The 14,016-nt window shown below is 44.3% G+C and overlaps 1 protein-coding gene across 4 annotated transcripts in view; it reads left to right on the top strand.

The window, feature by feature from the left end:
* The window catches only part of GPD2 (glycerol-3-phosphate dehydrogenase 2), a 150,370-nt gene that overhangs the window by 11,957 nt on the left and 124,397 nt on the right, over positions 1–14,016 (top strand). For all 4 annotated transcript variants that reach the window (XM_082483471.1, XM_082483469.1, XM_082483470.1 and 1 more), the window contains exons 2-3: positions 1,337–1,444; positions 11,368–11,539. In XM_082483471.1, coding sequence (XP_082339597.1) covers positions 1,343–1,444; positions 11,368–11,539 — 274 coding nt within the window. In that variant the 5' untranslated portion in view covers positions 1,337–1,342. The remainder of the gene's footprint in view (positions 1–1,336; positions 1,445–11,367; positions 11,540–14,016) is intronic.

Genomic DNA, 14,016 nt, shown 5'->3' with positions numbered 1-14,016 from the left:
CTTCAGTTGTAAGTAGTTTGCTGCAAATCTTGACAAGAAAGCTGTATGCTGCCAAAAGTAATGGTTTATAACCCAGTCTGGTGGGTTTGGTATAAGGTGGGCAGCAGCCGCGGAGGGAGGGCTGCAAAGCCTCTAGCTGAGCCATGCCGTGCTGGAGCTGTGCCGGACCAGGGCAGCACGGCCAGCGGGGACTGGCCCGGGGACCAAGGCGAGGGTTGAGCCGCTGGCCAGGCGTTGAGGAAGGCTGTGGGGGCCTCCCCCTGCCCAGCCCGGGATGGGGACCTGTCACCGCTCCCTGCTTCTGGCCCAGGGCTGCTCCCACCGTGTTGTAAGTCCGCTGGTGTTCCGGTGTTGGCACGGGGCTGTGCGTGTTGCCTGCTTCTGCTTTCAGCTTTAATGGTGCTAAATGTACTGTGTGGAGGCTGCTGGGTGAGTCTAGGGCTTGGACAAAGATGTCTTCGTAGCCGGAGGGTTTGGAGTGTTGACGGGAGTCCTTCAAACTTGATGTATGTTGTTTCTAACACGATGCGAGCTGCCACGGTCCTGGGAGGATAGATTAGGTTATGCCTGCTTAAGATTCAGGTCAGTTCCATGCAAATTTTTCATTCAGGATCTGAACACTGAGTCTTTTTAAGAATTTGCCTGACCCACATAGGGCTAGTTTTAAACCCTCTGTAGCTGGATGACAAAGTTCTGCTCTTATTTCAAGCCACTTAATCTTGTTCACTGTCTCTGCTGCTGCTTCTCACTGAAGGATCTGCTTCCTGACTAGCAGCGCATCGCTTCTCCACCATTCCTGGGTAGGGCAAGCTTTGTTGGTATACAGAGAATCCAGGGATCATAATTCTTGGCTGGAAAGTAGGATGGAGTGCTGTTAGGCAAATGTGATTGTTGAAATAGTTTGATGGGATGGGAGGGTAGCTAAAGGTGATCTTGTCAAGCAGATCAGCCGTTCTGTTGTGATAACGATTTGGTGGCCATCTGGCAGATGATGCTGTGTTCTTGTTTTGCTCTTGCCACAGTATTGTAAGTGCTTGTCACTTATTTGAATACTTAAAGAGTTTAAATCAGGGGGATTGTGTACATCTACTTGTATATCTAAATACTCTTTTGTCGTTCAGCTTTCACAGCAAATACCAAAGCACTGGCTTGCCTCTGTCTAAACTTTGTTTAGAAATTATTAATATTGCAATGAAGATTGCTAATTAATATATTGCTACCCTAAGTTTCAACTTGTCGCAACATTGTCATTAGTTTCTACAAATGGTCTATTCCGTGTAGCCTAGATTCTAACGTGGTAAAACTGCCTATTAATTTTTATCTTCTTTTCTTACAGTAAAAAATGGCATTTCAGAAGGCAGTGAAAGGAACTGCTCTCATTGGAGGAGGTGCCATAGCAACAGTTTTTGGCCTCTCTCAATTTTCTCAGTATAGAAACAAACACGTAAGTATTAATTATGATTTCTGATAAAATATGAAACTTAAAATCTGTTTGAGCGTATGTTAGGCTTATACAAATAGTTTTGTTTGGAAAGGAATGCCAAGAGCCTCTCAGCTTGATTTGGTAGGTGCTAATCTGGAGGGTGGCATTAAACGATGTTTCGCTATTGTAGATCTTTAACCAGTGGGGAAGTGTGATTCTTGTAAATCGTTTTTCATGTTTAAAAAAATGACCCTTGTGTACTTCTGGGGATTTTACTTAGTTGGAGGAGGAGTGGAAAGTACTGATTGAAACAGTAAGTAGAGTTTGGATGGTATTTTCAAACTTAGAAGGTTGAAGTGAAACCACTAGCTCTACCTCTGAAAATCTCAGCTTCAGAATGGTCATGGTGGCAGTTCTCGTTCAGTTCAAAAGCTGAAAGCTGTTTGAGGATAGGATCCGTGCCAAAGAAGTCAGTAGCGAGGCTCCTGTTGTTTCTGGTGGGCATTGGGCTCTGTCTGGGTGGGGAGGACCTAAACGGTGGTGAGCTGGGGGCACGCGTCAGTGCTGTCTTCCAGGTAACTAAGGCACATGGACAGCATAAATTCCCCGAGCGGTGAAGGATGATGTTGGAGACGAACTGTTAAAGTAAGGTACTGGTAGCAGAAAAAGATGCAGTAGATTCCGGTTTCAGTTTGTGTATTGATTCTTGCTGGGGTAGAAAGTAGAATTCATTGGTGTATCTGCTCCTCGCAGCGCAGTCGGAGTCACCATGCTCTTTAACTGGCTTCTCGATGCAGAAGCCAAGGAGAAACCAGTAAAAGGAACATGAGTTGCGGACTGGTTTTAGGCAGAGCTGGTGTGTATCGACAATTACTCTTTGTCTTAAAGCAAATAGCAGTTCTGCTGTGCTTTAGAGTTTTATAAAGTAACCATGTCTGGGCTTAGTAGACGCATCTAAGGGAACGTCTTCTGATCTTGTGTTAAATGTGGACTGTGAAGCTGGCACCTCGCATTTGGCCAAAACTATTTGCAATCAGTGTTCCGTAAAATGGTTGAAGTAAGTGTAGTCAGAGCCTGCTTTGCTTCAATCTGTGTCTGGAAGAAGCTTAAGCCCAAGGAACTACCTCCCCCTTCCTTTGAGATGGTGGCAGTCTGAGCAGCTAGGTGAGCAGGTGCTCGTTTTGCATGGGGTTTTCTGCTCCTCACCTTAGAAATGTAATCAGTCAGCTCTTTATCTAGACAAGCTGTTACTCTGTGAACTGCTTTAGTTACCACACATTTACTATAAGTTGCCATTCAAATTGGGCAAACTGAAAATAGGAATGGAAGAAGTGGATCTTAATGGTCTAGTTGAAGGTAAAACAGTGGGTGATGGGAGAGAGTCTTCACGGAGCTGCAGGAAGGTGTGTATTACGTCTGAATAAATGATAATCTGAGTCTTCTGGCTGTTTCTATGGGGAGGAGGAGTAGCAGCTGAGGTATTGGTAAAGCAAATGAGATGAGTCATTTCTGGGGAACCTAGCTGGAAAGTGGATAAGCCAGGATCCTTATGGCTTCAGATACTGTTGCAGAAAATAAAACCTAGCATTTAAAGTGAGCTTCCCATTGGGCTGCCTGTCTTGCACCTAGCTGATTATACTGTTTCAAACTCTCTCTGGAGTCTTTATCACAGGATTTTACAATCTGGCTTCATTACTGTCAGAAATGGCAGCTTCAAATTTTAGGACTGTTAAATAAGAGAAGGAGTTGGAAGGGAAAAGTGATCTGGATAGCTCACTTGTATATGCAGTATTCCAGAATTTGGGGAATTCCCATTTTTCTGGGAATGGATGGCCTTTGGGTGGCCATTATGAGTTTCCAGAGACACGCTAAAAAACAAAGTTTTACAAAAGGTTATCATGGTGTCAAAACAAAATAACCGCTTGTCCTCCAATTTCTAAGCCTATTGTGTAGGATCAGTCTACAAAGGATCTGAAAATTTCCAGCATATGTGTAAGCAAATGGATCTGTCAAGTGAACAGCATGTTGTTTTCATGTTGTACTAACTTGCGCATTTCCCACGTGATGTCCCTTAAAGCTGCTGCCTTAAACACCTAATATAGGGCAGCAGGTGGAACATAACTGGAGGGATTGACACAAAGGAGGACAGTCCATTTGTCGTGTTGACATATCTAAGCTGTGGGCATGTCCCCCAGCCCAAGTGTCCTCTTTTTAATAATGCCTGCCAATCAAATATATGCTAGGGCAAAGATCTTGTCTTCCTTTGCCAGAGAAGGATATTGCCCCAAGATGTGCACTAATTGGCTACACATTGTAGGAAATCTGTTGTTATTTCAAGCACAGAATCCATCACATAATAAGACAGAAATAAAATGCTCGGGTTTTTTTACCCGTGTTCGTATTGCCTCACTCGGCGACTGGATGTCTGCGCCGTGGCTGGCATCCTGGAATTAGGGGCACCCCCTTACAGAATAAAGACCTGGGCTGGCTCATAATCCTGAACACGCGGTCTACTTGATCTGTCTGTCTTTGTTTTCCACGTTCACTCAGCTGGCGTTCGATGTGTCTGTGAAACCTGGCTGTCCCAGGTGATTCCAGGGGAGCAGCTGAAGGGTGGTAACCTTCTGGCCCTTGAGAATGGGTGGGAGGTCATTTGGGTTTGTTAGTCGAGCATACTAGTGAGTGGTTTGTCTTCTAAAAGGGAGGAGTATTGGCAATTTCCGATGTTGAAATTTAAATTGTCCTGGCTAGGCTTGAGAGTCAAAGCCTGCCTGGGAGGGGAATGGCACAGTTAGCACCTTGTCTGTGCATAAACAGCTGTGAAGTGCTTACACCTTGGAAATAAAACACTCCATTGATTCAGATTGTCCCGCTTTTTAAGATTTTTATCCCAACTTGTTTTTCTATACACACACGTGTGTGCTGACATTTTGGAGTACGTTTCTGCAACAGCAGTTGAGGCAGCATAACCTGAGAGTATTTATCTGTGTATGGCATATGCAGGCATACAAGGGGCTTAGTAAATCGCCCTGATTGTTTGTTGGGTTTTTTGACAGCACAGCGTTCCTGCTGAGCGAAGCAAGGATGGGAACACGTGTCGACATGACAGACCTGTCGCTGAATGTGACTCATAAACTGATAGATGAATATTGCACTTCTGTGTATTTTATAGTAACCTGATCACTGGGATATTTACTGAGTTAATAAAATGGGTTAGCTTAACGCTGTGTGTAAGGGAATAAGTAGGAATGACACTAATTCAAGCAAAACCTCTTTCAGTAAGCACACAGGAGTGGTTCTTTCATACTGAATAACCGTTACCCTTAAGGAAGCTGGTCAAGCTTTCCTTACTGACTTAGGTTGTTGAGGGCAAATGCGTAAGTCTGACAGGGAGATTTTTGGTTAAAGAGAAAAACCCTTTTCCAGCGAAAAGGAGCAATTGGGGAACTCTGCACAGCAGGTAGTGCAGAGGTCTGAAGAAACTAGTCCTTCCTAAACTGTTTTCAGGTAAAGCAAAAGTGTGCATAGACTCTTAGGGGTTTTTTTTCAGTGCTACCATTGTAAATAAATTTCATCTTAAACAACACAGAAACTCTCAAATCCGCGTATGCTACATTGACTAGCAGTCACAAGCTCCTGCAAAGAATTGCATCTCAGATGAAGGTGGACCCCTCTGAGACATAAAATACACAGGCTATGTACATAATTGATTGATTTGGCCTCAAATATTCAGGTAGGTGAATGGCAAAGGTGGCACAGCCAGCCTTTGCTAGCTGTTTCCCCAGCGCTTCTAACACTAATGGTGACAGAGAAAGGGAAATTCCAGTTTCTCTTGCATCCTGTAGATGCCGACTGTATCGCTGCATTCTTGCTTTTTGTGCCTTTATTTTAAAGCATTGAGCCAAGTGGGCTGGTACTAGGTATGATGTGGGTATTCTTTGATGTGCTACGTTTGAATTGGAGACCACTGATGATTTTTTACATGCACACACACCCCCCACCCCACCCCCCCCCCATTAAGGGGAAAAGCACTGCTTTGTTCTGGAGTTGTAAGAGATTGCTGCCTTTTCCTAATGAAGCCCATCAGGCAATCTTTCTCTCATTCTGGTATGTAAGTACTTTATTGGTCAGTAGGAATTGCTCATCAAGGTGAATCCAATCGAGTATGATAATATGATAATGCATCCAAGCCTGCTTTTGTGGTTTTTTAATTACTTCCTACTCCCCCTCCCCCCCCCCCCCCCTAAAAAATATGAATAAGGATGATGAATTTGACTCTGCAAACCTACCTGGAGATTTACATTAGCAAATTAAGAAGAATGCATGCTTATGGATTACTAGATCACTTTATAACTTCATGATTGAATTCAAACTGCCAAACTAAATTTCTTCTTGCTGAGAGCGTAATCAAAACCATTCAAGGAACTCTTGCCTGAGAAATTGTAGATATAAACAGCAATTGCTTATTTCAGTAAACATACTTGTTCACTGCCAAACTAATCACGTTATTGCAGATGGAATCCCTGTATGCAGCTTTTCTTCACTCTCGCATTTAATTGACAGCAAGATGAATCATATCTATATCAATTCCTAGTGCGCTAATCACTTTGCTTGTATTTCAGTGCTAATCTCTGTGCTCTTGCTAAACCAGTGGCTATCTGCTCGGGGCTCTGGTCTGTGTTTTACTGTAAGCCATTTGTTGTACATAATGTGTTTGAAAACAAAACAAAAAATATAGTCAAAACCAAATGATGCTGGTGCTTCTCGAACTCTGAATTTTGTTTTTCTTGTATCCTCTTATTTTCCTGAGGTTAAGTTGTATGCTTTGAAAATAGCTTTGAAATAGTTTTGCTGGAGAAGGCATTTCTGGAAACGCAGTGCAAAACTGAACTTGAGATCGGGATTTTCACTTTTTTAAAGTTTAAGAAAGTTGAGCCTAAGTAGCCGAACTTGATCAGCCAAGGCACATGCAAGACTAAGCCACGAGTGCTTTTGGTCTTCACAATTTCCTCCTTGTCACTGTTGTCTGCAAGTCACAGGGTGATATTTAGGGAAGGTAGAGACTGGCATCAGCTGTCTCTGCACTCGCTGTAATGGTACCGCAGTGAAGAACACGCTTAGTGCACCAGCTTACCGAGGGAAAAACCAGAGACTGTGTAAGGAGCCAGACAGGAACGCTTCTATGCGACCCAGAACGCTGCAGCGTTGTCGCAGTTTTCGGGTATTCAAGGGGAAAGCCTTTCGTTTGCTACTTTCCCGGCCCCTGTGGGGAGGGCAAGCCGTGTGGAGCCGGTGGTGGTCAGAGGGGTCGCAGCAAACAGGGGCTGGAGGGGCATCTTCACAGCACGGAGCAGGGAGGGAAGGCAGGAATGGCTGGATCCTCTCGGTGTCTCCTTCCTTGTGTCCATCGCTCCCTGGAAGAACGTCTTCTGGAACTGCATCGGTGTGCCATACTGTAGGGATATAAAAGTTTCTAACCTTACTTTGGGAGTTATAAAAGTTTTCAGCGCTGCTAGAGACGAGTAGGCAGGGGAGAGAGCAGGGCAAGAGGCAAAAGTGGGGGGGCATGTACAGAATTCATTGGTCAGAATAACGTGGAAGCTGAATTTCTTTGAAGTGCCAAAACTTTGTCCCTCAGCTGATGATCTGTGCCAGCTGCCACGTGTTGGTGTGTAAGCAGGTGAGAGCGAGGGGAGGCTGTAATGGGGACCTCATCGACATTCACCCGTCTGCTTCACCTTGACTCGGCCTCTCCGCGCTCTGTGTGTCTCTCCTGACTCCTCCGACTCCTGGGCTGGCAGCACGTATGTCTCTATTTGAGGGTTGCGGTGGGTTTAAACAAGCTTCTAATTAGGAGACCTTTCGTTACGGTGCATTTGTAGTCAGTGACTGAGCCTGGGCCACAGTTGGCTGAGTGCTTAATGCGGCTGGTGGCACGCCTGGGGGTGAGCCCGAGCCCAGGCGCTTGCTGGGCTGGAGGTGACCCCAGCGGGAACCACAGGCTTGGGAAAAATCAGTGGTAATACTATAGCTTGAGTCATAATTTGCCAAACTTTAGTTGTTTTAAATCTTAATTTTCATGTTGTTTCTGGGAGGGTATAAATCCTTAATATTAAGTGAAGCACTTTCTGTAGTCCAACTTTCCTTATTGATTGAATTGTAACACACGTGCAATGAATGTTGTAGCTGCTATCCTAAGTAATTTGCATGAGCTACTTGCATTATAGTCAATATAATTCATGATTACAGGATGAACTTGATCTTTAATTATTTTTGAGTGTGCACTTCTTTCAAATGTGGTTTCTAGCTATTAGATATTTTTTTTCAGTTGTATAGTAATGATAGGAAATAATGCATTTCAATCATAATACTGCTGAAGAATGAGCAAATAATTTTGAACAAAAATATTTAGGATGTATGCACCATATAATCTGAGTTCGGGCTTCTTGTGCATGGCTGCATTGGCTGCTAATTTACAGCACATGTGTTGCAAGAATCGTTTTTACCTTTAACTGGGAAGGTCTGCTTCGAGCGCTCTATGAGAGCCGGTGGTGTGCTTGCTGCAGAGGAGCTGCAGACCCGTTCAGCTGCGCGTGTGAGCAGATGGTGGCAGGCAACTGGGTTACCTTTGGTCAGCCAAGCTACTTTAATATAGCAGGTGTATATTCTCTCCCCATTGCAAATGCCAGGGGAAGTGGCTGCAGTTCCAAAACCTGGAGGTGGCTTGTTTTAGCAGAGAGCTTTTCCTAACCGCAGCGATCTAGGAGAGTCTGTCTGGGAAACTCAACATGTGGGCTGAGTAACGCTAAACCGCCGAGGCAGGGTAAACGGTGCTTGGGATGGCGCGTGTGCAGCGTGGGCCTGGGCTTAGGAGCTATTTCTGTGGCAGTTGTAATTTACGGTTAGCAGTGCAATAAGTCATAAAGTTATTTCTATAACTGAACAACTTGCCTCGTTCAGTTTATTCAAGGAGTGTTTGGAAATCAAACTGAAATGAGCGAGCTTCCTTGCACAGTGTAAGCAGTGAATGGAAAGAGATTAGACAAACAGATTGTTTGAGAGGATAGTAAGAAAGTAGTATTTTGTGCTTTGTCACTTGAATTTGTATTAATTTACTCTTTCCTGTTTAGGACATCTGGGCACAAGCTATTTTACATCAGCTAAGTCTGCTATTTGGACTAAAGACTGGATCGTGCTCTGACCTTAGTTTATAGGATTTAAACAGGTTTTTCTTGTGTTGAAAGTGTTCATAATTTTCTGGAAACTCTGAAAAGTTAATTTTTAATTTCCTGTTTGTTTATTTTGATCCGTTCTGAATCGGTCAATTACTTCTTCTGTCCTGGTCTGAGTAATGTAGATGTTTATTTGTTTTCAGGTATGTATTTCAAATCAGTAGTGGTTAAAACAACTGACATCATCTACCTGGACTTGTGCAAAGCATTGGTACTGTCCCACACAACATCCTTATCTCTAAACTGGAGAGACAGGGATTTGACAGATGGACCACTCTGTGGGTAAGGAACTGGCTGGATGGTCGCACTCAGAGAGTTGTGGTCCAAGTGGAGACTGGTGACAAGTGGTGTTCCTCAGGGTTTGGTACTGGGACCGGCACAGTTAAACATCCTTATCAGTGACATGGACAGTGGGATGGAGTGCACCCTCAGCAAGTTTGCTGATGACACCAAGCTGTGTGGAGGGGAGGGATGCCATCCAGAGGGACGTGGACAGGACTGAGACGTGGGCCTGTGTGAACCTCGTCAAGTTCAACCAGGTCCTGTACGTGGGTGGGGGCAATCCCAATCACAACTCCAGGCTGGGCGGGGAATGGCTGGAGAGCAGCCCTGAGGAGAAGGACCTGGGGGTGTTGGTGGGTAAGAAGCTCAATGTGGCTGAGCAATGTGTGCCGGCAGCCCAGCGAGCCCCCGGCCCCCCGGGCTGCATCCCCCGCAGCGTGGCCAGCAGGGCGAGGGGGGATTGTGCCCCTCTGCTGCCCTCTGCTCTGGGGAGACCCCCCCGCAGTGCTGCCTCCAGCTCGGGGGGTCCCCACAGCAGAAGGACACGGAGCTGTTGGAGCGGGGCCAGAGGAGGCCCCGGAGATGCTGGGAGGGCTGGAGCCCCTCTGCTGGGAGGACAGGCTGGGAGAGGTGGGGGGGTCAGCCTGGAGAAGAGAAGGCTCCGGGGAGACCTCAGAGCCCCTTCCAATGCCTAAAGGGGCTCCAGGAGAGCTGGGGAGGGACTTTTTGCAAGGGCATGGAGTGATAGGATGAGGGGGAATGGCTTCAAACTGGAAGAGGGGAGATTGAGATGAGATACTGGGAAGAAATTGTTGGCTGTGCGGGTGGTGAGCCCCTGGCGCAGGGTGCCCCGAGAAGCTGTGGCTGCCCCATCCCTGGAGGTGTTCAAGGCCGGGTTGGACGGGGCTGGGAGCAACCTGGGCTGGTGGGAGGTGGCCCTGCCCAGGGCAGGGGGTGGCACTGGGTGGTCTTCAAGGTCCCTTCCAACCCAAACCAATCTATGATTCTATGAAAACAGTTCCTTTGGATGTTCTAGGTACTAATAAAAGCACTCCTGTCAATCAAACAAAAATCAGAGCACCAAAATCTGATTATTTGCAAAAGAGCCGGCTCAGGTGATGTTCTCAAGGTTGCGGGGGTGTGCTCCTGTGCTGGGATGTGTTATGGGTGTTCTGGCTCGGTAGCCAGTGTCTCGACTACCCTGCTTATATTGGAAATGCAAGTGCTTTGCCTGCCAGGTATCCTTAGGTGCCAGTGATTGTTGTGGAAAACATGGATCCGTCAGGTCTTAAAAAAATACCAGGGAGAGAAATTCACTGTCTAGTTTTGTGCAGAATGAGGGACAATGGTGAATGAGGAAAATTTGGGAATAATTTGGAATAAAAAGCGAAGCTGGAGCTGAAAACAAAGAGAAAGCAAGCATGACTTTTGTGGTCTTGCACCCTATTTAACTGTCTGAATAACTATGGTACCTGCCTGCAGCTCATTGTATGTAAAATTAGTGTGATGAATACGAACCCACAGTGATGGCGCTCATAACATTGTTATTATGAAGTATGTGACCAGTAATAGGGTTTGGGGATTTCTCTGATGGTAAAGGTTTTCAGAATTCTTTTAAAATTATTGTTAACTGAAGAGAGCCTTCAGAAACTGGCTAAAACTTTAAAATTTAAACCATGGTCCATATTAGTTGACTGAGCGAGCACGTCAGCCTTCCTCACCACGGTCACTAACTGGAGAGCAGCAGTGGCTCGTGCAGTGTCAGAGTACTGGAGGGATTCTCAAAGCCATTCCAGTAAAATCTGAACTTGTCTGGAAACTGCCACATCAATAAGTTTTGTTACTTTAAAGAAAAGTTGTATTTTAACATGCTGTAGGATATAAATTGCTTTGCTTATAAGATTTTAAAAAAGGATATGGAAATAGTGTTTCTTTGGTGTTTTAGTATACTACATTTGACAGTAAACCATATCATCTCATGTACCTGATCAAATTTGAGCTTAGGTTAATGCCACTCTACAAGTAATCAATTTTAAAATATTAAATGTACATTCATCTTTAAGTCCTTTGCTTTGATGAATTTTTTTGGTAGAGTGTTGAGAGCCTAGCCGCGTGTCTTTTTGTTAAAGTACTTCCCGCGCATCTGTAACATTTGACGTAGCAGAAGACTATTCCTAGAAATAATTAATATCGGTAGTAGTGCTCAAGTACAGCATTGTATTGAAGTAGGCAAGATGAAGTAAATGTGTGCCAACCCTTTATTGTTTTAATACTGTTTGTTGCTCCATAATGTTTTAATGCAATATTATTATTAAACATAGGTAAAGTGATTGGGAGTTTACCATTATGGTTGTAGAAAATGCGGAGGTTTGGTTGTGTGTGTACACACAATAAATACAGATCTTCATGTGTTGCTTTTAATCTTTGTAGGGCACCTTTGTGCGTGTTCAAGCTGCAGAAGCTGTGACTGTTCCAATAAAGAATGATTTCCCCACAAGAGAACAGCAAATTTTGGCACTGCAAACCACGAGTGAATTTGATGTCCTTGTTATAGGCGGAGGAGCAACGGGGTGTGGCTGTGCTTTGGATGCAGTCACTAGAGGTAAGGCTTGAAAACTTAATTGCATTCTTATTCTTGGATTACATGGTTTATAATAAATTTCCCAGACTGGCTTTTCAAAAGTACTTGAAGATAGAGAAGGTGTACTCTGAATGCCTGGTTATAAAGCTTCCATTTTCAGAAGCTAAAATGAACTTGAAGAAAAAATGTCATTGCATTCTGTTGTTTCAGCAGAGTCTTTGTTGTCTGGGTCCTCGTGTGCAGTTGTCTGACATAAACCTTTTTGCTGGAGGCTCTTGGATTGCCTTCTCATCCTCTGTTGCTCCTTGCTTAATGGGTTAATCTGTAGTCACGTTTCACTTGTTTGTGCAGGAGAATATCTGCAGCAAAGAGGAGACGAGACGTGCGCAGCACTTCTAGCAACTGGTTTGAAAGGGCCGAGCATGAATTCCGGATGAGTCACAGTGACTCTCCAGCTCGTAATTCTGATAACACGAGATATCTACAACTCCTGCTAATGCATTGTAGCTGCTTAGTATATCGCAGGTTTGGAGAAGTCTGTTTGGATTTTCAGTGAAAGACCATTCAGTCTGAAGGTACGCACAGTAGGTCCGTGCTCTGATTTCCCCTCTTTTGGGGCACTGGCTGTGTAACTGCTTGAAGAAGCTACTAGAAGCAGCAGAATTGATGTTAACTTTATGCGTAGCCTTAACTTAGGGAAAGCTCAAGGTAAAATGAGTTTAAGCTAACGCTTTTTACCCGACTTCTGCAGGAGGATGAGAATGTGTGTGGTGACAGTCGGCTGTTGGCCGGTAGATGTGCAGATGTTGTTCAATAGCTCATGCAGTAAGTCAGACGTGAAAAACTCTGTTCAGGGGGTGAAGAAGCAGGACGCTAGTGCCCACTCTGTGTCGTCCACCTGACGCAGTAACTTTGAAATGGGCCAGCAAGTTCTAATCAAATTTGACAGTTCTCAAAGAGTATAAGTTATTTTATGAGTTTAATGAAAATAGATCTTCAGATACAGAGATGAGAATGCGTGGGTACTGTCTCTATCTGAGAGGCTGTAGCATCAGCTCCTCTTCTGTTAAAATGCTATATTCCCCCAGAATATCATATTTTTGTCCAAAAAGCTACGTAAAAGATGTGTGAGAAAAGCTTGTCTTGGAATGTGTTCTCTCAGTTGTTATTTTCAGTATGACCGGCCAATGTAAGAGAGAACCAGCCTTCCTTAGTTTCTGTGGTTGTAGACCTTGTTTCTGGTTTTGGAACTAAAATGGAAAAAAATAATAGTGCAAAACATAGTAGGTAGCCATAAAGTTCTTCAGGTGCTTTAATCTGTAGCTGCACCTCAAAAATAAGAGGCAAAACCTGACTCCAGGAGTGTTTTGTGGCTTGATTGGAAAATACTTGTCCAGAAGGTGTGATAATTTTGAAATGGATAAAGCAGTAAGGTGTGCACCATTGGTGGATACATACAAGCTCAAATCTGGTTATAAATTTTTTTCATGTATTATTAAAGATAACTTGGGGTCTTTTCACTTCTGCCTCGGCTATATTGTGGTAGCAAATGCAGTTGTAAAGCATACAGAAATTATTATAGGTAATCTACGTTTATCCTTTTGCTAGATATTCTGATTATATCAGTAGATTTCTGAAGTGTGAAATATTCCTAGGCATTTGGTTAATGAATTGTGTATTGTTGCTGTTCATTCATGGAACTTGCTCTTTTATTATGTTTGCTTCGCTTAACAACAAATTTTGCTTTTCATGTGTTTGATATATCTTCGCCAAATTATTTCTGATTGTATCCATTAATCTTCAGTCACATTTGACAAAAATAAATTACTCTGATCTTTGAAAGTTACCAGTAATAATTAGATATGTTTTAAGGACGTAAAAGTTTTGGGAGACCACTAGATGTTAAAATGTGTTTTCACCACCCAGTAACATAAAGCACCCCTCGAAGAGGGCGAAGGAAAGACCCAAGGGATAACTGCTAATGCAGGTGATGCGCTTCCCCTTGGGTTTGCATCGTCATGTTGTTGCTGTTTAATTCGCCTTTGCCTTGCTTGCCTAACTTTAGGATTCTGCCAGTGATGGAGGGGGTCTGTTATGCTAACTTCCGTAGCACAGATTGTCCTTCCAAATATGTTCTATAAGTGAAAGATTGCCACATCCTTGTCCTGTGGTGCTTATCTTGGTTGGCTTTACTTATGCGGGATGTTGGAAGTCAGTGGTGGCTGTCCTGTAGGTGTGTGCTAACACACGTGGCCAGGCTGTTGCCTGGGTCTTACCATTAAAAGGCATCTGTTAATCATCAGTTTCCTGCATCTCTTCCTTTCACCTAACTTCCATCACGTAACCCGAAGTTAGTCTCCTTCACGAAGAAGGTGCCAGGGGCGCAGTGTAGACAGCGTTGGGGTCTGTGGTTTCACAGCCACTTCAGTATGAAGCAGTGTGCCTTCACCCACGGAAGGCTTTTTCCTGGCCTTCGGGGTAACTGGGGACACAACTTG

Source organism: Vanellus vanellus (assembly GCF_965231255.1).
Source record: "Vanellus vanellus genome assembly, chromosome: 5".
Lineage (NCBI taxonomy): Eukaryota > Metazoa > Chordata > Aves > Charadriiformes > Charadriidae > Vanellus > Vanellus vanellus.
This window is presented reverse-complemented; position numbering and strand designations above follow the sequence as displayed.